The 22847-nt window shown below is 54.8% G+C and overlaps 9 protein-coding genes across 9 annotated transcripts; 4 read left to right on the forward strand and 5 right to left on the reverse strand.

Annotated features, from left to right (window-relative positions):
- The first annotated feature begins 2371 nt into the window (after positions 1 to 2371).
- On the forward strand, positions 2372 to 3602 carry SETTUDRAFT_167044 (uncharacterized protein). Its single transcript, XM_008023826.1, has 2 exons — positions 2372 to 2731; positions 2784 to 3602. Exons 1-2 carry the CDS (start codon positions 2470 to 2472, stop codon positions 3506 to 3508), a joined length of 987 nt encoding a protein of 328 aa, XP_008022017.1. The 5' UTR covers positions 2372 to 2469; the 3' UTR covers positions 3509 to 3602.
- SETTUDRAFT_25377 (uncharacterized protein) lies at positions 3589 to 4111 on the reverse strand (the record flags this gene model as incomplete). The annotated part of the gene is made up of 3 exons (XM_008023627.1): positions 3589 to 3600; positions 3681 to 3927; positions 3990 to 4111. The coding sequence occupies 3 exons, from the start codon at positions 4109 to 4111 to the stop codon at positions 3589 to 3591; spliced, it is 381 nt and encodes a 126-aa protein (XP_008021818.1).
- Positions 4112 to 5556: 1445 nt separating this feature from the next.
- On the forward strand, positions 5557 to 7098 carry SETTUDRAFT_25378 (uncharacterized protein; the record flags this gene model as incomplete). The annotated part of the gene is made up of 1 exon (XM_008023628.1): positions 5557 to 7098. The coding sequence occupies one exon, from the start codon at positions 5557 to 5559 to the stop codon at positions 7096 to 7098; it is 1542 nt and encodes a 513-aa protein (XP_008021819.1).
- Positions 7099 to 7322: 224 nt separating this feature from the next.
- On the reverse strand, positions 7323 to 8584 carry SETTUDRAFT_182629 (uncharacterized protein; the record flags this gene model as incomplete). The annotated part of the gene is made up of 1 exon (XM_008023827.1): positions 7323 to 8584. One exon carries the CDS (start codon positions 8582 to 8584, stop codon positions 7547 to 7549), a length of 1038 nt encoding a protein of 345 aa, XP_008022018.1. The 3' UTR covers positions 7323 to 7546.
- Positions 8585 to 8940: 356 nt separating this feature from the next.
- On the forward strand, positions 8941 to 10589 carry SETTUDRAFT_145611 (uncharacterized protein; the record flags this gene model as incomplete). Its single annotated transcript, XM_008023828.1, has 1 exon — positions 8941 to 10589. One exon carries the CDS (start codon positions 8941 to 8943, stop codon positions 10360 to 10362), a length of 1422 nt encoding a protein of 473 aa, XP_008022019.1. The 3' UTR covers positions 10363 to 10589.
- Positions 10590 to 11415: 826 nt separating this feature from the next.
- Positions 11416 to 13127, reverse strand: SETTUDRAFT_167046 (uncharacterized protein). Its single transcript, XM_008023829.1, has 2 exons — positions 12828 to 13127; positions 11416 to 12740 (listed from the first exon to the last, which is right to left on the reverse strand). Exon 2 carries the CDS (start codon positions 12653 to 12655, stop codon positions 11471 to 11473), a length of 1185 nt encoding a protein of 394 aa, XP_008022020.1. The 5' UTR covers positions 12656 to 12740; positions 12828 to 13127; the 3' UTR covers positions 11416 to 11470.
- Positions 13128 to 14156: 1029 nt separating this feature from the next.
- On the reverse strand, positions 14157 to 16440 carry SETTUDRAFT_102706 (uncharacterized protein; the record flags this gene model as incomplete). The annotated part of the gene is made up of 6 exons (XM_008023830.1): positions 14157 to 14195; positions 14267 to 14392; positions 14466 to 15834; positions 15881 to 16059; positions 16106 to 16303; positions 16360 to 16440. The coding sequence occupies 6 exons, from the start codon at positions 16438 to 16440 to the stop codon at positions 14157 to 14159; spliced, it is 1992 nt and encodes a 663-aa protein (XP_008022021.1).
- A 214-nt stretch (positions 16441 to 16654) lies between these two features.
- Positions 16655 to 18123, forward strand: SETTUDRAFT_167047 (uncharacterized protein). Its single transcript, XM_008023831.1, has 2 exons — positions 16655 to 17253; positions 17308 to 18123. Exons 1-2 carry the CDS (start codon positions 16723 to 16725, stop codon positions 17884 to 17886), a joined length of 1110 nt encoding a protein of 369 aa, XP_008022022.1. The 5' UTR covers positions 16655 to 16722; the 3' UTR covers positions 17887 to 18123.
- Positions 18124 to 18137: 14 nt separating this feature from the next.
- Positions 18138 to 20933, reverse strand: SETTUDRAFT_182633 (uncharacterized protein; the record flags this gene model as incomplete). Its single annotated transcript, XM_008023832.1, has 1 exon — positions 18138 to 20933. One exon carries the CDS (start codon positions 20931 to 20933, stop codon positions 18138 to 18140), a length of 2796 nt encoding a protein of 931 aa, XP_008022023.1.
- Between the last annotated feature and the right edge of the window lie 1914 nt (positions 20934 to 22847).

The raw sequence follows: 22847 nt of genomic DNA on the forward strand, positions 1-22847 counted from the left end.
GACCGCGGCGGCGGCGGCTGCTTACATGCATATCAGCTGATGAACTTTGCGCCCTGCGGACCGGATGATTCCACCAGTGTAAAGTTCAAATTCCGACCGATGATCTCAAGCGTGCAAATGAACATCTCAGGCCAGTGTCTTCAGACATGCGCCTTTTGGTGATGAATCTCGACGCTGCAAAACCCGTCCTGGTAGCGAACAGCCAAGGCATTGGTAGGTAGCAAAAAAATATTCAAGCCAGTCACAATAGAACACGACAGCAATGGGGAGAGAAAAAAAAATACTATATCGGGTTTTCAGGCAAGCAGTCAAGAAAGAGTGTGTTGAGGGTATGCTCCATCAGCACACGGCCAGCTACGAATCACAAGGCATACTTTGTTCTTGCAACCTCGGTCCATGTCCAAGAGGGGTCGAAAGCTAGTCTGGGCCCTCACCGACAAGCCAGAAGTGACAAGCCCTTCTGATGCCAAGCCATTCTCAATATCGGCCACGGTTAGCGGTTCTGTAGTTTCTTGTCTAACAGCACGCAGCATGCACGGAGCTACTAGCTGCTTTGCAAGTGGAGCTCTACCTGTCCTTACTCGCCGGTAAGCCGTCCATGCAGCGCGGAAGCTATCGAGTTGCCGCGGGTAAGATATTTTCCCGTCTAAGTACTTAAAGTCAATCCGTTAGTTTCCGTCTTTTAGTCGTGGCTCACGGTTACAAGCCGTTACACGGCATTTGTGGGGCGTACGTGTACGTAAGATTACTGCTTACTTGTAGCCTCTAGTGTTTATGCATAGTGACGTAGATGTAGTGGTATGTGCTATTGTTTTTCTGTATTGAAGACGGTTTTGGTAGGGTATCTGCACTGTCGGCCTCGTGGTGGGTTGGACAATTCCAGAAGGGTCAAGGCCTTTCTCTCCTGCAGGACGAAAAAAATGAGAGAAGCAGATGCATCCTTTGTACAACAGAAGTGTAGTGAACAAAGGCGTCTATGTGTCCATTGATTCTGCGTATTTCGAAATGTCGATACGCCATTATACATAGTGCCGCATAATCAACTGATCATGATGAACGAGGTCCAGCATTAGACAACAAAAGACATCAGGATCTCGAGACAGCCATGATTGAATTTGAGGTGCCATGAACTTTCGAGTCATTGTACCGGACTTCTTCTGTCAGATTGTCAGTGAGGTCTCATTGTCGGCTTAAGATTCTCTTTGATGTTCGATTAATCAAACATGAAAGTGGGGTTTCAACATTGCATGAGGCGACATCTCTTTGTCGTGCTCTCCATGACGGCCGGATGGCCTGAGCTAGCCCAATCCAACGACCTGTACCTTCGAGAACAAATCTCTTGTAAGCTGACCGTGGCTGCTTCCAGGCCCCATTGCTGCACTATCAAGTTGCGCGTGATTGCCATTGTTTAGCGATGAACAAGCTGGAAGTCCACTTGTGAGCCAAAAGACGCCACTCAAGTCCGATCAAGGACGCAGCATTTTGCCAAAAGGCCGTTGAACATTGCGAAGTGATGTTACATGCACAACATGAAAAGAATGCATGCCAATGTGAAACAACCATGCTGCTCTCTCCACGTCCCACCCAGTAACCAAGAAAAGTGCTCGCTTTGAGACCCCACCGTCGCTGAACAGGTAAGTAAGCAGACTATCGTTTCACAAGTTCCATTCATCCGGCACCAAAAAAAGGCCTGGAACCAGCATGTTATTGTCGGTGATGGGGAAAGGCGGAAGGGGATTCGCAATGCCATGTCGTGCATCATGGGAACAAAGAAAAAAGCCATTTTTTTTCTTTCAGCTGCAGGTCCTGTACGTAGTTCGCTCAGCCACCACGTGTCGAGTCAGCCCATGGACATGCCGAAGGAATCGTCTCCCTAGATCCGGGTATAAGGGGCTGCGAGGGATATAGGGTCCCCAGGTGAGGCTCTTTGAGGGTGTGTAGAGTGCATACAGCCGTGTCTTTGAAGGAGGATGGATTGCCGTTAGAGACGAGCCGGAAACTTGCAGTCATGTTATATTCTGCACAGAGTTTTTCGGGTGTTTATTTGAGATTTGAGACATTTGAATGTCTCTTTACTGCTTCATCTAGTCGTCCTTGGTCTTTTGTACTGTTTCAGGCGTACGTGTCGAGGAACTTGTTCCCAACGGTTCGGATGCATCGACGCGTCCTCAAGTCAGGTGTTCGGTATATTTAATGCAGGGATAGGACAATAATAGGGCAGATTATCAGGGATTGCATAGCTGGGAACGTCCCTCGGAATTGGGGGCGGGGCTACGCTTGAGATGGAATGGCATGCGGTAGCGCGGGGCATCGGCGGGGCAGCTTTTGGTATCTCGTGAGTCGACGGCCATCTCCGACGGCTAGAGGGAACTTGGATGAGACGATAAACCTCTGCCCAGTTTGCTGCTGTCGTTTTCAGCAAGGCTCATAGTATCGCAAAGCGCCTCGTCATCCGCCCGTCCCGTCGATATGACTGCGCAAACTGCTCAAGGGCTCACGCCAGAACAGCTCGCTTTCTTCAATGACAATGGATATCTCCTGATACCGGACGCGCTATCGCAAGATACGGTCAAACAGCTCCTAGATGATACCAACAAGATGCTCAACGACTTCTCGCTGGACGACCATCCTATGACCAAGTTCTCAACAGGCGGCGAGGACGGCGCAGACCATGTGGGAGACAGCTACTTCCTAGACTCTGGAGACAAAATGCGCTTCTTTTTCGAAGAGGGTAGGTCGAATTGATGCCCACGACCTGAGGTCAATGGCTAATGCGATAACAGACGCCTTTGACAAGTCCGGCTCTCTAACAAAGCCCAAACATCGCGCTATCAACAAGATTGGCCACTACCTGCACGAGCTGTCTCCTTCGTTCCGCAGCATCTCCCTCTCCGATCGCAATGCCGCAATTGCCGCCTCGCTAGGGTTCCGCGACCCACGGGTCCTGCAATCCATGGTCATCTGCAAGCAACCCGAGATTGGCGGTGCCGTGCCACCACACCAGGACAGCACTTTCCTGTATACCGATCCGCCTAGCGCAGTTGGCTGGTGGTATGCGCTCGAGGACGCGACACAAGAGAACGGGTGTCTGAGCTTTGCTGCTGGGAGCCATAAGCGAGCTGCTATTGACAAGAGGTTTGTCAGGACGGGCAATGGAACTGGCTTTATCGACAACGATGGGTCCAAGTTTCCGAAAAGCATAACGCCAGAGAGCGAAAAGGGCTACGAGATGGTGGAGAAGGAGGAAAAGTACGCCATGGGCGAGGTCAAGGCCGGAACCCTGGTTCTCATCCACGGCAATATCCTCCACAAGAGCGAGAAGAACACGAGCGAGAAGAGCAGGAACATTTACACATTCCACGTAATCGAGGGCGAGCAGAAGTATGACGAAAAGAACTGGCTGCAACCGCCGGCGCAGGGCTTCTCCAAGTTGTTCCGGGAACAGGCGGAAGCGGCGAATGGAGCCAACGGGGCGGATTCGAGTAATAGACTTGCAAAGGACTGGTAGATGTATTATTGCGAAAGCGCATGTCGACTATGACTTGCTTTGTACACATAAGCCAATGCCCCCGAGCACAAGTGCCATGCCTATCCAGGTATCTGTCTCATGTCAGCCTCTGCGCTGTACCGGTTGGTCCGGCCGGCGTGAACATACCTCTACTAATAACCTTTTTATCTACCCACCACTCGCCCAGCACCGTGAACATGAATGCCAGCGAGTTTGTGATGGGCACTGTCAAACTTAATTCCGCCTTTCCGATCAATATGAAGAACCACACGCTCCCCGTGACGTTTAGCAGTAGCGGTATGGCATAGGCGGGCCGACTGAGTACTCCAATGACAGCATACAAGACGCCAAGGACTTTCTTCTTGAGCCAGGAATTGTCTGGATCGGTCAGGGCAGGGCGCTGGGGCGGCGTGTAGTTTCTGTACATGTATATGTGAGCATTTGTACGCCAGACAGCCAGGCCTTGGAGGGAGCGGCTAACATTGCGGCCTTGCGCATAAAGGGCGTGGTGAGCCCCCAACAGGCGCCTACTATCAGGAAGCCCAGGACCCAGCGGAATACGGAGGGTTGCGGCTCATTGGCTACAGGCGCGTCGGGATCCATTGCGGTATGGCAATGCTATGGGAAAATATTTGCAGTTCAGGAAAACAACAGAAAAGAGTCTAACGGCAGAGTTGAGGTGCCCAACACGGCCGCCGGCTTGGCCACCCCATGACGCGCTGGGCCGTGCGCAGGTGCACGACATGGAGCCGCCATTGCCCAACATCCTCTCCCCACCCTCTTCACAGCAACAGATGGCCATCTATTGCTAAGCGGACCATCTGCAATCCATCCGGAAACAATGAGAAACCCTGCGCCAACCACCCGACCCGGAACCTTCCGTTGAGGACTTCCAATCATCGCACTCCGGCCCCCAACAACCAATGGCATTCCCATTGTCGCCACATTCTATTGCGCGGGATGCTCCAACGTGTAGCGCGGGACGACGGGCCTGACATGTACCATCAATAGGTCACGGCCACGGCTCAATCTACGGCGTAGCAAGTCCCTGCAGAAGTAGGCCATGTTCATGTCTTTGATCCACCGTCCTGGGTCCGCTCTGATCAACCCACCGTCCAGGCCATGGCCCTTTTTGCCTCGCTATTCAGCCAAGCAGTTTGTCTGTTCCTTAGACTACCGAAATCCCGCCGTTGCTTGGAGTATTTCCCGTGCGATATCCTGGTATTCCGAACTGGCGTTGGGCAAGAGGGGCCGGCCATCTCTCGTGGCGACCAAACCCGCCATGCACCGCAACACTGAACGAATAATGAATTCAGCGGCCGGGCTCGCGGTCGACCACAATTGGCTCCAGTCGCCGTGTTTCAAGACCAGCACGAGAGCTCCCTCTTGCTCTACGCTCGGGTCAGACATCACCTTGCACAAAGAGATGGTCGTCAATAAAGAAGTCAACTACAACCCGATTGTCGCGCAACAGGCACCCGCGGAATAAGCTGCCCAGACTGGGTAAGGAACCTAGCGTCTTGTATGTCGCTACACAGGCCATGTGCTCATCGTCATCCCCGAGCATCCAATCAAGCCCGTGATCCCCAGATTCGCGATGTTTGGCATCTGGGCGGTGCAGAACGCCTCCAGATTACCTGAAACCAAAGGGCTGAGGCTTAGGCCATGGCCCATTCAACCCTGGGCCAGCCCAATAGGACTTAGCGCGCTAAGTATAGACGGAATGCACACGGCGTGGAGATGGCTGGCGAAGACCACTGCCATGTTGGGAGATGTGAAATCATATATCTCTCGTGGGGTTTGTTCGACTTGTTTGGGCTTCCGCATCATTGGCGCGTCGCAGAACTTGTTCCTGCAGGCTCGAAACTGCTCCTTGATCAACAAAGTACAAGTATCACGGCGCCATCGTGCTTAGACTCTTGCACTCTTCACCAAACCCCGATATACAATATATTTTTCCCACCTACGCACTGCACAGTCGCGAGGCTTGGCCCTTATCCAGCGTTCGTGTCCTCCAGCCGCGCTCACATTCTGGTACAGTCAGGCCAATGCAGGCGATCAGCAACAAAGACGTAGAGGTGGCCGACCTCGACCGCCTATTCGAAGAATATGTGGAGATGGACCTGCTACACCCATTCAACAACTCAGCATCCGGCCAATCCAGCTCAGATGAGCTGGCGCGTCTCTTCGAGCTTGCATCGTCGAATGAGAGTGACTTGTTCAGGGCCAACCCTATACTCGATCGGGAAACAAAGGCTGCTTGGCACAAGGCTCTCCAGGACTGCGATGAGAACCTCACCTCACCATGGTCGGACGTTTCTACCTCATCTTCTTTTTCCGCCTCCTCCTCCACTGGAAAAGAGTCTCCCAGTGATTCCGCGTCGTTGAGCTTCCCCGCCGTCGTTGAGCTTGACAGAGATCAGTTGCAGTCGGCCTCTCAGCCTTCCACACCTCGACCCCACACCTCCGGCCGACTATTCAAGAAGGCTGTGTCTTTTCACAGCCAATTCCAGCATTGCGGGATCAAGAAGCCGTCAAAAAAATCGTCGACGAGATCTTCCTCCAAGATGATGCAGTCGACTCATCCCCGCTTTTACACGCCGGACTTTTGGAGCCGCAAGACGGAAACTCCGATCGGTTGCCTGGCGAGGAACTCGTGCGCGTCATACACAGCATCACCCAGGCCGGTTCAGCAAGAACAAGACCATGATTTTCTTATCCAGGAATACCAACAATCTCGCACGCACACCCACTCGCTGTTACCATCTCACAGTGGAAATGTATCACACCACCACTCGACTTCTCTCATGTCAGCAGCCATCGGGACTTGCAGCGTAAACGGCTACAACGAGAACATGCACCTTGAATACGGCTCTTGCAACGCGTCGAGTGCTGGGCTTCCAGCCTTGCCAACCCCACCCTCTTCCCTTCCCCTAGCCGCAGAACCCTGGTGTCCAGACACATCCTGTACCCTGGACTTTGACCTTACAGCCTCGACCGACTTTATCGACACGACAAAGGCATCCAACTGGTGGAATACCTCAGTGCCCAGTACTCAACCATGCTACTCTATCGAAAGCCCCTTGCACTTTACAAGCCAGGCTCTAGATGTCCCCGGCCTAGGCATAACAAGCGCCACCACCTCGTTTGACTTTGGCGTCGTAAACGCCCACACACTCGCCTCTTCAGCCTCTTCTTCTTCTTTCAACATGCCCTCATACACCCCAATGCAACCCCCACCGCACCACCGCCCCTCATCCCCACAATCCCAACCGCGCACCCACCCCCGCCGCAAACCAGGCTCGCGCTCCCGCCGCCCCTCGCAGCGCCGCAAATCCACATGCAGCACTAATAGCGCCAGCACCGCCACGGCCAGCGTGGGCTTCGTCAACTTCACGCCCGAAGACAGCAGGAAGATTCTCACGGGTGTGGCGCCCAGCGGGAGCAGTAAGACCAAAGCACGGCGCGAGAAAGAGGCGGCGGATCGCCGGCGGAGATTCAACCAGATGGCTGTGCAGGCTGTTATGGCTGTGGGTGGCAATTTAGATATGATTCGTAGTCTTGAGAGGGATGGGCTGTTGGTTTCTTAGTGTTTTTTTTCTTCTTTCTCTTCTCTTCTCGTTCGTTTGTGTCAAATAGGGGGAAGGTAGGGGGGGGGGTGGGAAGTTCCGGTTATTGTTATTGTTATTGTTGTCGTTTCGGTTTCACGATGATATGGAGTGTGAGAAAATGGGATATGGCACGATGACGATGACAATGATGATGATTTATGTATTGTACCAATGGTTAAAACTTGTCTGTTTTTGCTGGATACATTTCGTGTGCACTTTTGTCTGTGCCTGTCTGTCTGTGGTGATGGCAACAGCTCGTGCCGAAGACGCACACACATGCGACTCCGGCATATTTGGATTTGAGTCCCCCGAGTTAGATTTTTTTTCGGTCGGGCAGGACGAGCATGCTGTGTTGCATGGCCTCTTCATTTTCGGTGTGTTTAATGTCGATTATCTTGAATTATTGTTTCTGCGCCTCGCCATTTGTTCAGCCGCCAGCTTCCACCTCGAGCCTAGCCAGCACAGCCTCGACAACGCCCTTTGCGCCAATGCCTCTGTCGACACCGCCGAGCGTCTTTTCCTCGGCCTCGAGATCAACCGCGCCTTCGTACACCTTTACAATCATGTCCTCGTCGACCTTGGAGCCGCACGCCACCAGGCCGCGGATCAGGGTACTGACTCTGGTGATTTCGCGCATAACACCCGGGTCAATATCGTCGTTTTGACTCGAGTACAGCGTCTCGGTCACGCTCTCGTCCAGCCGGTTGATGCCGACTTCCTTTGGATCTGCGCTGGTGGCAATGTGCTTGCTGATGAAGATGTACCCATTTACGCCGAGCACGATGTCGATTTCGCCCGCGGCCGTGTTGAGCGTAAAGACCTGGCGGCGACTGCGCACAACACCGCCCTTGCGACTGAGGATACCGCCGCCGGCGCCAGTCAGACTGGTAAACAGGCCGTTGCGCAGTTTTCCGTACTTGAGCGAGCGCGTGTGCAGCGAGGCAGTGCCGTCCTGGTGGAGACTCTGCACTTCAGCGACGAGCAAGTCGCCTTCCTGGAAGAAGGTCCGAATGTTGAGTTCGTCGACTGTTGTGCGCCTTCGGAGCACGCCACCGGGGAGATTGATACTGGACAGCGGGAGGTTGGCGAGCATGGGCGCTGCGATATCCACGTTCCACTTTTTTGTTCCAACCGTCATGATCCGGCCTACGACCAGATCGCCAATCTCCGGCTGGTACCGCGCGCGCAGCGCCTGGACGGACAGCAGCTTGTTTGTTTTGTGCAGCGTTCCGGCGACGGTGGATATTATGGTTGTCGAGCCAGCGGGGACAGAGGGAATGTATGTGCCGTGGCCGCGCATCCATTGCGGGTCGGACGTGATGTGCTCGCCGGGCGTGACAATGGCTTTTGAAGACGAGATAGCGAGGTCCTCGTCATCTTCCATGTCGACATCTGAATCAGACTCGTCCTTTGCATCGCGCCGGGGTGGGAGGGGCGCGCTGGGCGGGAGAATGGAGACGGGCATTTCTGCGGTGCGCCTGCGGAGGCGATTCCGTCACGGATACAGCACGACTCTTCAATTGACCAGTTATCCGGGTGTGAATGGCAGGCGACTTTTCTCAGGGTGGGTTTTCGTCAGACGAGGCTGGTGCTGTGGTGATGATGTCGATGTTTGTGGAAGCTCTGTAAATTTTGGCGGGGATCAGAAGCTCTGGGGCGATGATCCCTGTGGAGCTACTTGGCCGGAACAGGCCTAGACTCGACGCGTCCGGCGTCGACACTCACGGCGGTCGCGACACCGCCGCTCAACGTCATCGCACCAATAATCCCCAACTATTCTTCACCTGTACCTGCATTGCTACCGTCGTATGAACCCAAGACATGCCGCCAGCCTCGTCGCCTTCCGTGTCTCACTTCAACGAACCCTTCATCTCTGCCCTCGATGCCGCTGCCCCCAGCAATGCAAGTGACGATCCAAGCTACTATGCCCGCTACCCCCGGACACTGGTCACCACATCCAACCTCGACACATTCATGACGGGTACCGGATCCGCAATCTATCAATCTCTCGTCCCGCTGCTTGAATCTGCCAACCACGAGCTCATCCTCGTGACATGTTTCTGGGCGCGGTCCGCAACCCTCGACACACTCAACCACGTGCTGAGAAGACTGTCCGACAAGGCTGTGAGACGAGGCACGGATAAGATTAGAGTCCGGCTATGTTTTTCATCAAGCTCCCTTTTCCAGAAACTGTTCCACAACCAGGCCATAACAGGCCAGACATATCCTCCCGCCACATGGGTCAGCAAGCTGGGTCTGCCCGACCCGTCGGAGCTGAACGGCCTCAACCTCGAGATCAAGTCGATATTCCTCATGCCGTTTAGCGTTATGCACCCCAAGTTCATCATCGTGGACCGCCAAACAGCCGTCCTGCCCAGCTGCAACATCAGCTGGGAAGAATGGTTTGAAGGCGCCGTCACCCTCTCCGGGCCCATTGTATCGCAGTTCTTAAAATTCTACCGCACATTCTGGGAGCGGCGACAAGACGAGCCCACGACTCTCGACGCAGAGCCCCTCACCGCCGTGAAACCCGTCGAAGCCCTCCAATCCTCAATCCAGCTCTCATCCACAAACACGCCCAGCATCTTCCTGCCGAGCCCCCACCGCCGGAACCCACACTTCAGCCTCTTCGCACCGCAAGATGCACTACAAGCACCCCCAACACCACTCAACACGTTTCTTCTCACGCTGTTTGCAAACGCACACCGCACAATCCGCATCCAAACACCCAATCTGACGGCGCCTCCCGTCCTCGCTGCGCTCTTGCGCGCCCTCGCCCGCGGCATCCACGTGACGATTCTCACATCAGCCCGCCTCATGATCCTCGAGCAACTCGTAACCGCAGGCACCACGACGCACCGCTGCATGGCCAAGCTCATAAAGCGGTACCGCGCGCTGTGCTCCACGTACCACCGCCACGACACGTCGAGCGTCGACGAGGAAACAGCAATGGCTGCAACCCAGCCGGGCACCCTGCACGTGTCGTTTTTCGAGCCCATGGGCGGCGCCCGCGGCAAAGGCGACGAAAGGGGTGAGCCGCAGCAGTCGCATTTGAAAATGACGGTTGTCGATGACGACGTCGTGGTCCTGGGATCAGGGAACCTCGATCGCGCCAGTTGGTATACCAGTCAGGAGTTGGGCGTGGCGTTTTTCGGCGCCGACCTCGTGCGTGGGATTACGGGCTCGGTGGATGAGGCGGTTGAGGGGAGGGTGAAGGTGCTGTTTGATAGTCGGAGGGAGTGAGTGTAGTCATGTTTTTGGGTGTCGTTTGACGAGGCATAGCATAGCACTGTTGCATCAGGCATGGATAGAGATGGGGGAAAAAGCGACTGCCAGATCATGCATCCATTTTACTATTAATGTCGGTCGCTTACTACGCAAAACAGACTGTGTATACCACGACGCTTCTACCTTGGCAGCATCTGAGCTAGCTTTGCATGTGTAAGTGAAGGAGGTACAGCAGCAGTAACAGAGCAAACGAATATCTACAAAGGAGCCCGCTCTCCCCCCACGCAATACGAAGAAGAAGAAAAAAAAACACGGTAAAGCAAAATCTCTACAGGAAAGATAACAAACAAACAAACAACTAGCTTCGCCTTTGTGCATATGTATATAAGCTATATTATAATAGTAATAAGTGTATAGAGCGACAAAAGACATGCAATCTGCACGCTCGAAAACTCTGAAAAGAAAGAAGAAAAGAAAAAAAACCAAACAAACAAGAAGAAAGAGAGAAAGAAAGAAAGAAAAGAAAGAGAAGCTAGCTTCATATGATCCACATCAGCACTTGACGGATCGTTCCCACCGCATTTTTTTTTGCATACCAGAACCATGCAAAAAAAAAAATACCAAAAGGGCGAGAACTACTACTTTTTTGGAGAGGAGGAGGTAAGGTGGGTGTTTATACCAACGTAATCTAAGTTAAGAGAAAAGAAAAGAAAGAAAAAGGGGGGTGCTTGCTTGCTTGCGCGCGCGCAGGGCAAAAAGAAAAAGAATACATGCCACCCCCAACAGAAAAAAAACACACACAAAAAGTTTGTTTGCCTAATGCTCCCTTGCAACCGCTACAAACCCCAAGTCCTTGTGTAATAAGCGCGCTGTTGTTGTTGTTGTTGATAAAATATGTCATGTTATGATATGTATATGCGCGCAAGGGGGGAGAGGGGCCCCCAAGATCTCCCCACCTTAAAATGTTGAATACAAAAAAAGATGCCTTTATAAATGTTGGTCGTGATGCATAGCGGAGGAGGAGCCCGAAATAAGGATGTAGAGTGAGAAAGCGTGGGTTGAGAGGAGGGTAAATAGTAGTGCATGGCGTGGTGCAAGAATATATATATAAACGGGCCCACTACTACATGGAGCCCATTGCAATGAGGGCTTCGATGGCGTCGCGCTCAGCGCCGGAGCCGGCAACAGGCGTCGTGGAGGCATGGAAAACAGTGGTGGTGGGAGAAGTGCCCGCGTTCACGACGTGATTACCGCGGGATGCATGGGGAACAGCAAGGAAATGTTGAAACGAGGACGTGGCAGTGCGCGCGTGGGGATGATGAACATGATGGGCATGATGATGCTGAGGCAGCGAGTGGGCCTGGGCGGATATATTCCGGTAGCGCGGGTTGCTCGTCTGAGTTCGGCTTAGATAGTTGTAGTCACGGTGTTCTCGGCGCGGACCGCAGCGGGTCTCGCGAAGAGCTTCAGGGCCCATGGTCGCCCAGTCTTCTTGATCCGTATCGTCATTGAGCTCTTCCTCCAGCTCCATGTCCGAGGCCGAATCCGAGTCGGAACTGCCGTCTGAGTCGTCCAGCGACATCTGGTCGGCCATGTCCTCGTCGTCGTCCTGGCGGTGGGGCGACCATGAGCCGGCATTCCAGCTGCCGGCGTACACGTCACGGTCCTGTCGCAGCTTGGGTATTTGCAGGCTGCCTCCTGTGCTGTCGATGCTGTCCGGCGGCGTCTGCCCGTTTCCAGAGCGCTTGCCGCCAATCGGCATTCCCTGAGCCTGCGCGCCTGAGCCTGCTACGCTCCAGCGCCCCCAGCCGACCTTTTCAAACTTGACCTGCCCGTGGAGGCCGCCTCCCGCCCGGTGTTCCAGCGCAGCAACGACCAGCCTGCGTGCCTTGGCGGGAGGCAAGCCCGAGAAGCCCGGGACCGCCTGGGTCAGGTGTGCCATCATCTCACGAATGGGCATGGCACCGTGGCCGACGAGAATGTCGGGCAGGTGGTGCTTGGCCAGCATCAAGGCCGTGATTTGACGCGTCGCATCCAGGCCCGCCAACGCCTCCTTGGAGAGAGCCGAGGGCTGATCCTGCGCCGCTGCATGCTCCACCGCATCCTGGAGGTCTATATCCAGAGACTCGTCCTCTGGCGTCTGCACGCGGCCAGCCACGGGCATGGGGCGTCGCTTGTGTGCCGGGAGCGTGGGCGAGATGGAGCTCGGGGGCGTGGGAAGGGTGCCCGTAGAGGTAGCATGTCCACCGTCCTGACGCCCAAATGCCATGGCAATGTTGGACATGGGCTTGGGAGTGATGGTGGCCATGTTGCAGCTGCGAGGCAGGGGGGGTTTGGCGGAGTCAGAGCGCGAGTTGGCTGGGCAGTCGGGCGGGACGGACAAGACTGTTAGACTGCGGACATGTGAAAGTCAGCAAGAAAGCGGCTTGAAGAGGGCAGGTGTGTCGAGGCGAGTGTGGAGTAGGCCATGGCCGACGTACCTAAGGGTCTTTGGGATAGGGTCCCTGGAGTTGCGGCGAGAAGTTGAAGCTGCAGGGCGAATTTGGGCCTTGAAATTTAAGACGGTGATAGAAGCGTGCTACGCGACAAAGAACTAAGCGACAAACGGGCAGAAATGTGCTGGCGGTGTGTTGTGGTGGACAGGTGCAGCTGTGGAGCTCGACTTGACCGTTCCGAGACGTCTCGCGATCGGCGATGTGGATCAGCGAGTCGGTGACGGGAGGATGCCGATATAGCGTCGTCGGACCAAGAGCAGTTGGCAGCGCGGGTGCGGTGTGTGCACGGGGGGGGGCGGCGAAGCGGGTGGCAGGCGAGGGGAGCGGCAGACGGAGCGGCCGGCGAGGAGCGAGTATGTATGTGGGCGTGAGCGAGTATGTGTATGTGTATGTGCGAGCGTGAGTGTGAGTGTGTTGAATATTCCAGAGATGTGCGTGCGATGGATGTGTCATGAGCGCAGCAGGGACTACGCCATGATAAGGCCTCGCTGGTTCCGAAGGCTGGCCTGGCTGCTGCCCGCCTGCCCGCCAGCCCGCCTGTCTGCACGCAGCGCAACCAAGGAAGCCAGGCGCATGTGCATGCATCCCACGCCCCTGCGCCCCCATTGGCCCGGAACCAGCTGACTGTGTCCCACGGCTGCCAGGCGTCATGGGCGCTCCCTCTTGCTGTCGCTGTCGCTGTCGCTGTCGCCGCCGCCCTCGCCCATCGCAGTAATGTTCGGAGTAGCGCAGTGCAGCCCCAGGGACTTTCTGCGACTCACCAGCCAGGGTCCCGACGCGCCAACAAAGCAGGGCAACATGCAAAGTTTGCCCTAACTCTGCAAACTGCACCAGACACCCCAAGAGCCGCATCGCCGTGTCGTGTCGTGTCGTCGTGTCATGTCGTCGTCGTCGTGGCCCGTCATGACTCCTCCTCCTCCAAGGCCAACCAGGCCACGCGCGGCCTCCACACCCGTTCGCAGCCGATACAAGGCCCGTCGTCAGCGCCTCTCCATATCGGCGCTTTGTACTGGCCATCCGTCATTCCATGCCTCGCATTCGCAGAAACCCATTGGCGTTATCGTGCCGCGGGGGGCTCCATGGCGCCGCCGCCAAAAAGGTCCGACCTCGCTGTGCCTCTGCATCGCACACGCACACGCACACGCACACACACTACCACCTCCTTGTCCTCCTCCTCTTTACTCACCCACCATCAACACACGTGCTGCCCCGACAGGTCGCCTGCGACTGCAAGACATGGCGCATGCCGCTCCTCGCAACTGCACCCGTGGTGACGTGAGCCTCGCCCTGCCATGCCCCCGCGTGGACAGGGCCTCAGCCATGATTCGCGTTGACGACATACTTGGTGATGGCCTAGCGCATCCGTCCCCATGTTAGCGATGCCTCTACACAATGCCCAATTTCCGCCTCAAGGCCTGACGTACCGATTTCAGCACATTGATCTGCTGCACTGTCCGGTTAAACACCGCGCGATACTGCTCCAGGTTCTGCTGCACCACGTCGTCGCGCGTACTGCGGCCCTCGCAAATGGCCTTCATCTGCGCCTCCATCTGCCGAGCCCGTTAGCAACACATCCATCCCACCCGTGCCTCCCAACAACTGACTGCACACCACTCCACTTACCTCTTTGCGCAGAAACGGCTTGCTCAGGCTCGTCTCAAACCCCACATTGTCATATCCCTTAATAAGCGCCACCCCCAATGTCGTCGGAATGAATTCTTGAACTCCGCCTGTGGTGCCCTCGCTGCCCTGTCCACTGACTGCTCCGCCGCGTCCGCCACGTCCTCCTCTTGACCCTCGGCCTCTGCCTCGGCCTCTGCTCGCTGCTGCTGCTGCTGCTGCTGCACCACCACCACCCGCCTTGGGTCGTGCAATGACATAATCGCGCTCTTTGATCTTGGCAATGTGCTCGGCCATGGTCGCGTCCGTGCCAATTCCATTGGCATCCATGAGCGCAATCAGCTCCGGCTCTGTCAGGTAGCCCGGCGCCGTCGTTTGCCCGTCCACCATGCTTGCTTCTGTCGGCTCAAACGTCTCCCCCACGGCATACTGCGGCAGCACCTGACTGCTTTCCCATTTGTCATATGGGTACACTTCTAGATAGTTCCGTGCAATTACGCGAAGCCCATGTGCGTGGAACACCTCGCCCCCATACTCGATTTCAATGTCGGTAGCCTCTCCAATTGCATTCTCCGAACAGCACGCGAGGAACCGGCGCACCACAAACTCGTATACTGTTCGCTCTCGCTCGTTGAGCTGCGTGGGTGCCACGTAATTGACGGGGTGAATCGGAGGATGGGCTTTGTCGTTGTTGCGGCCCTGCCGGGGCTGCTGGAATCCGCCGTTCATCAGGTGTTGTGCAAATGCGCCCCAGCGCCCGTCCTGCGTCTGCCGACCGACCAGAGCCCGCAGATCCATGCCACGATCAAATTGATCCGTCTCGGTACGCGGATAACTGATCCATCCTTTGGTGTACAAGTCTTCGGCCACCTTCATAACGTCCTGCGACGTCATGCGGAGGAATCGGCTTCCCATCTTCTGCAGCTCAACAGTCGTCAAGGGGAGCGGCTTCCATTTCGACGTCGGCTTCTTGCCCATCTTGGTGACCTTTGCCTTTTTGGACAGTAGACAGCGTTCAAGGATGAGAGTGACGGCCATGCGGTCAAACAGGTGGCCCCGTCGCCAGTTGAACTTGACATCCACCTCGTCTTTTGTGTGCGCTACGGTAATATACCAGAACGGCTCTGGGAAAAAGTTGCGCACTCGCAGGTAGCGATCCACGACGAATCCCAGAGTCGGAAACTGGCAAGAGCCGTAGCTGATTAGCTTGCCTCGCTCATCGCCCTGCTGGGGAATCATGTTCTGCAGCGCTAGCGTCTGCATGCGCGTAAAGGCGGCTCCAAGACGGAGATCCAGCTCGATGCGGGCCGAGACAGCTTGGGCCTGAGCCTCGTCTAGGCGGATAGGATTCTGCGAGGCGTGGATGACATGTCTAAATATATTAGCGGAACGCCCATCCACAGCAAAGGCATACAGACGCTCTTTCAATGTTGCTGAAGCGTGCTCGCCACACTTGCATGTTCGGGTTTGCCTTTAATGCAATATCGCGAATTTCAGTCCCGATGTGCTCGCCCTCGCGATCACAATCGGTCCAGATGAACAGAATGGATGCTTGCCGCGCCTGCGACTCAATGTTGCCCGCCACTGCTTTTTTGTCCTAGCTATACGTTAGTGAAGCTGGCAAATGGCGGCCCGACGCTTACCTCTGCGATGCCAGACACAATAGGAGCTTCGAACAACGACGCCGGTGCGCACGAGTGCCATTTTTTGTATCGGTCGTTGAAGTCCTGGGCGACAATGTGCCCAGCAACGCACGTAAAGGTGACCGAGCACTGGCCCCAGGTGTTGAAATGGAAATCAAACTTGTAGTTCTTGACCCATTGGATGCCGCGGACGCTTTCCTGGTGCAATTAGCCATCAGCCTCGAATGCCCAGACATGAAAGAATGTAAGCTTACGGCTCTGGCTTGCCCGCCGAGATGATTGGCAACAGCCTTTGCAATGGAAGGCTTCTCGGCCACGCACAATACCCGCGGCATGCCTGTGGTGTATTTGCGTGCCCATGCAAGGGGCGCTTGGGTGGGAAGGCGGCGGGGAAACATGTGCGTGGTCATGTGAAAGCGCGTCGAGGCGTCGAGGCGTCGAGGGGCGCGTCCAAGAACCGCACGGGCGCCCTTGCAGCACGCTAGGCCACCACATCGTCAGGAAAAACGGCGACTCATGAGGTCATCGCCCTCTCCCCACTACCGCGCCACGTCCGCTGCCTACGCTTCACCACACGGCCATTGTATCTCCAGCACCGCACACTCGCCTGCACCGCCATGCCTGACCCCAGCACCTACGCCAACATGGCGCTGCCGCTCGTCAAGACGCTACCCGACTGTGCCGACTTCTTCACCACGGTCCAGCCCTTCCTGCAGCAGTTCTACGCCCTCCCGTACCAGGTCGCAGCACGCATCTCGGATCCACAGGCTCTGAAAGAGCTCTACCTGAGCACAAACCCGCTCATGAGTTCCCTGGCCTTTGCCATCATGTTCCTCTCGCCTGCGGTTCTGATCCTTTCTGAGATCAACCGCAACTACTCGCAGGTCGATCGCATCTGGAGCTTGCTACCTGCTTTCTATACTACCCACTATGCGCTCTGGGCGCATATGAACAACTTGCCTGCAACCAAGCTCGACCATGTCATGGCCGTGACCATCATCTGGAGTGCTCGCTTGACCTACAACTACTGGCGCAAGGGCGGGTACGAGATCGGAAGTGAGGATTACAGGTGGATCATTGTCAAAGACTACATTGGAGGGCCAGCCATGTTCTTCTTCAACATCGCCTTCATCTCGTTGGGCCAGAACGTAGGCGCATACATGCCAATTGGACACGTGGTCATGACATGCTGACGAGACCAGTTTCTCCTTTGGGTCATCACGACCCCCGCATACATTCTGCTTCTCGCCAATCGCGTCGCCGGAAACGAAGTCAGTACTTTCGACGTCCTCTTCGGCCGAATCATGGTCGCTCTCGTTGTCTTTGAATGGTTTGCCGACCAGGCCCAGTGGAACTACTACAGTGCGAGGGAAGAATACCGCAAGACGGCCAAGGTACCAGCCGGCAAGAAGTACACGCGCGATCAGCTTGACCGTGGCTTCAACACTACAGGCCTGTTTGCCTGGTCTCGCCACCCCAATTTCGCAGCCGAACAGGCCTTTTGGGTATGTCTGTACCAATGGAGCTGCCTCGAGACCGATCAATATGCCACCTGGGCTGGTATCGGTGCTTTCAGCTACTTGATTCTGTTCCAGGGCAGCACATGGCTTACCGAGTTGCTGAGCGCGGGCAAGTATCCCGAGTACAAGATTTACCAGGAGCGCGTCGGCAGATTCCTTCCCAAGATGGGTACCAGGAGCATGGAACAGCCGCCGAATGAGGCGGAAGAGAAGAAGGTCAAGGGTGCTAAGGCTGGAAAGGGTGCCATCAAGACCAAGTAAAGGGGACTGATTTGGAGATATACGCGGTGGGACAATTGATCAGTAGCGAGTCAGTGAGTTGTGATTATTGTAACCTGCTGTTAACTGACAGACATCAAGAGGCTACTCTTGGTTACGCACCATATTCTTAACGACTCCAGAGTGCGGGGTATATCTATTCGTCATTGCGCATGCTATGTAATAAGCTTAATACCTCGCTAGCTTTGTAATGCAAGGATAATCAAAATATTCATTCGCTACATTACAGCCATCTACGACCATCGCTTCACAGTAGCATTACCACCAATAATGCTCACATCCGGCGCCCCCACAAGCGCCAGATTCTCAATACCAGAAACCCCATACAGAGCCATAGCATTGGTACTAACCCATGTCGCCTCATCCACCGGAGCCAACACATCACTGCCACCAATCCTAACCGCATTCCACGGCGCACTCGGCGCAAGACCATCCTTACTCCCATCGCCCAGGAACTCGGACCACACGCGCGGCACCAGCGACGCATTGTGTCTGTGACTTGCCACATACGCCGTAAACCGCGAGTGGCCCTGCATGAGCGTCAGGCTACCAAAGTCCTCTCCATAGCGCGCCTTTTGCTCCGCCTTGCCAGCACCATAGTAGTAGCAGTAGTCCAAGAAGGCGTCGAAGAAGGGCCGCGTGACGTTCTGCTGGTCGGCCCCAAAATGCGTTACAAGCTGGTCGATTGTCTCGAGGACGCCAAACACGCCCGAGAGATGCGACACGGTGACTTCGCCCGTGTTGTTGGGATCGGTAGGCGGAGGCGCCCACTCGCCGTTGAGACTATTATACAGCGCTTCGCCTGTTGCAAACCCGTTTTTCAGCTTCGGATACGACACGATGCTCGCGACGAGCTTGTCGTGGGCTTCTTGTGCGCGCGGCCCGCGCCGCTCCCATTCAATTAGGTAGGCCTGCGCGAGACCCGCCCAGTCAGTGCCGAAGTTGAGGAAGAGCGCCGTCGCATCGGGTTTGTAGATGATGCTTGGATCGCGGACTTTGCGGCGGGCGTCGACGCGCAGAAACGCCTTGTCGGCGTCGAGGACCTCGCGCATGAGATCGCCGGTGCGCTCGTCGCCGCCGGAGATGTAGAAAAAGGGCTTGCGGTACACGGGCGTCGAAATGCGGGCTTGCTTTGCGCTGTCGCTCCAGTGCTGGACGCCGTGGCGGGTCCCCAGGCCGGTGAAATTGCCTACGTGGTAGGAATCGACGTCGCCGCCGTGCCGCGCCTGGTCGTGCGCAATGCGGTAGGCATCTGGGCTGGCGCTGCGCAGGAAATAGGTCCAGAAGAAGAGGTCGGGAGACAGCTCGGAGTTGTCCCACGCGTAGCCGCCAATGTCGTAGCGCCACTGGTGCCGGTCGTTGTCGTACGTGTGCATCATGTCGCCATGGTCCAGGAACCCGTACCACCGCCTCTGCTCGATTTGCTCCTTGTAGAAGTCGATCAGGAACGTCATGTGCTCTTCGATTGTCTGCGCTTGCGCAGAGTCGACTGCGCCTGGCACGTCCCAGTAGGATCCGAGTGCTTGCGTGTCGGCCATGTACTTGGGCTCGGGGAGGAGTACTGGCGGGGAGTTTGTCGAGTTTGTGAGTACAGAGAGCTTGTCGGCTGATGGCGTCGTGTCGAAGGCGTAGACGTACAACTCATTTGTACGTGCAATACCGTGGGGAGTATCATAGCCGGATTCCCAGTCCTCGTACGTGATCTCCAGGGCGTCAAGCTGCTTTTTGTATGTGTCTTCGCCCAGGCCGTCGTGGTAAGGGCGCAGATCCAGGGGCTCGGCTTGCGGGCTGTACAGCCATAGGGTTATGGATCCGGTGTCTGTGGCGGCATTTGAGATATCTAGGCTTGTAGGATACTTTTTCCAGAAATCGCGGAGACCGAGGGCAAGGCCGCCGCCGGTAGCACCGCCAAGGTAGGCCAGTCCACCTGCTCTGGTTCCGCCAGGGATCTTCACCCAACTCTGGCCGGCTTTGGTGCGCTTCTTGAGCGTGAAGCCATCGGGAGAGAGCTGCGTGAGGCGGTAGTCGCTCCATGCTGGGATCCACTGGAGACGAGTGGTTACGCGCTGGTCCCAGGTTGACGGATCTGGAAGCGCTGTTCCGTTGTATTGAGCTGATCTGATGTCTTTGCCTGGGTCGCGGCGGAGCCCAGTGATGCCCTTGACGGCTTCATGGAGCATGCCCCCATCAACACCTGCAATGCGGATGTGGCGGTCGTAGAGTTTTTCGTTCGCCAGAGGTACGTCGAACTGGATACCAAGGCCAGACATGAAATCATCGTACATGTTTCCATCGTAGACAATCGTGTGGATTATGCGAATCGCTTCCGAGTTGGCATAGAGATAAAAGCGCACAGTGAAGGGAAGCCAGTCGTCATGAGCGCTATCGCCGGTTGCAGTATGGATACCGTTAACAGTGACCAGCGTGCGAGCAGTGTTCTCCTCAGATACAGTAACGTTGGATATCTTGCTGGTAAAGGCAAAATAGTCGATGCCAGTAGGCTTGCCGTCGGCATTGTCGTCCGGAGTGCCAGATTGGGATCGCAGGACAAGATGGCCATTTGTACCAACAGTCTTTGCACCAGCCTTGATGCTGGAAACAAGAACATTGCCTGATCTTGGGAATACTGCCGTGACCTTGCCAGTATCGACTACAATCTCCTCGCCAGAATCGCTGACTTGGATGCCGCTAGCTCGTCGTGCACGGCGGGGTGCAGATGAATTGCCCTTACTCGTTGCCGTGATGGTATATTCGTCGGCGGGAGATTCGCTGGCTCCCAGAGCATGCCCAGTCCACTTCAGACTGCCATCAGGCCAATACGCAGTCACCCATGACTGGAGACTTGCATCGCCCGTCGTTGTAAACGTCGTCGCATTGGCAGGGTGCTGTCCGCGGGGCCAGGGCACTCCAAACGTCGTTCCAGAAAGGTACTTTGGCGTGCCGTCGATCCATCGGACTTTGACAGAGCTGCTCTGTGCACATGCAAAGCTGAAAAGGCCAGCCAGACCAATAATGGCCGCCCTGACCATCTTGGGGTTGAGAAGAAAGAATACCACGAGGCCTTACAGCCAGCGAGGAAACCTAACCTCGTGGCAATCCACCACGGATGGCGAGCAATTTGTACCTGCATCTTCTGCCCGCTTGCCCAGCTTGTCTTGCTGCATTTTCGAGAGAATACCCGGTCGACCTTGTCGTTTCTGGCAGCTTAACCGTTTAGCAGTATCGCACGCAAGATCCTGCGCGTATAATGTGATCCTAACGGCTCCCAGAACAGCCTAGCCGCAGCTTGGCAGGGAGAACTTGTAGCCGTTTCGTGCGGAGTGTTTGCGGAGGCGGGAATGCGATCTGCGTGCTTGGCTGAAGCCGTGGATTTTTCCGTGTTCTATTCTCGGGCTAGAGGCAGCCGAGGTATCGTTGCTCGGTGCAATATGCGTGGTGCCATGAGGCGGAGGCGAAGGAAAGAGACGACAGGACATGCGGTGTTGAGATATGCTGATAGGCCTTGGGCTGTTATTCGTATGGGAGAGGTAGGTTTGAGATGGCTGTCATCTTGTATCCAACGTGTGTGCTTGGTTGCAAGGGTTGTGATGATACCTGCGCCATGGAGCCCTGTTCCTGTCATCACGTGACCCTGGATGAGAGTGTACAATGGGGTGGAGGTTGTAAGGAATTGTAAACAACGTTGTTTCCTGTATTCTTCGTATGCAACACAGAAATACATGTGGCAGCAGGCCTGTGGCCCAAAATCATGCATGTGCTTTGCAATAACCAAGGGGGCACATCCAGGGAGAATATCCCTCGAGACGGAAACTTAAGTACACCATGCTCTTATGTCAGGATATCACATGGTACTCTAAATTCCCGCAAGATAGACTTGCGAACCAGGTCATATCGTTTTCAAAGTTTTACGTAAAGGACGTGTTGTGTGTAGAAGCGCATGAACGCAGAGCTACAGGAAGAAAGCATAGCTACAGAAATAAGGTACCTGGTGAGACGGCCGACTACTGTCAGCATTGAAACTGTAATTGACACATGGGCACCAAATGATCCAATGGCGAGAACCGACATCGTCCCTATCGGACCTATTGGGAAATTGTTCTCATCGAAGCACTCGCCTAGCAACACCAAACCTAAATTTAGATGTCCAGACTTGAAATCGTTGTCTGACTGAGTAGAAGCCTTACGGGGTCGTGTTGTATGAATGTGCAACATTGACCGTGTCGCCTATTCAGTAGTAGAACTGACAGTACGCATCTTGCTACGGATATAAAATGCAATTGTTCTGACTTTACGGCTGCATTTTGGCCGTCCAGTTGTTAATGAGAGCTTCAAAGGTATATAAATTGACTGCATAAGTACGCGAAAGTCTGAAAGACGCACAGGTAAGCGCCAGGACAGCGCGCGACCCTGTGCACCGGCAGAATGTAACTGTCGACACACGGCTCATAGTTCTCACTGCTGGCCAGATGAGGAACTCACGTTATCACTTGGCAATACTGTAGGTGGTCAGTGCGTGCAACTGTTCAGCGGATGCAACACCATCTGCACCTTCCCAAAACAGACCCACCCACTTTAACGCGTAATAACTCCACTACTATAACTCTAATTAAGAAAGCGCTTCTAGTAGTTAATATATAAGATTCTAAAAAATAACTTCTATATAGAGTAGCTATAAAAAGGTTTAGCATTATATTATTAATATTAACACGCTGCTACTACATACAAACCTAGTCTTATATAGCTACTATAAAAAATATAAAATTACTTACTAGTTATATAATATAAAGCTAAGCTTATAAAGTATATATAGAAGCTTTTTAGTTATAGGCTTACACCTACTAGGTCTATAATAGAAAATTTTATATTAAATATTATGAAATAGAAGCTGTTATATAGCTAGTGTAACGATGTTACAACTTCGCCAAGTATTGAGCCAATCCCAG

Source organism: Exserohilum turcica (genome assembly GCF_000359705.1).
Source record: "Exserohilum turcica Et28A unplaced genomic scaffold SETTUscaffold_11, whole genome shotgun sequence".
NCBI classification, from domain to species: domain Eukaryota; kingdom Fungi; phylum Ascomycota; class Dothideomycetes; order Pleosporales; family Pleosporaceae; genus Exserohilum; species Exserohilum turcicum.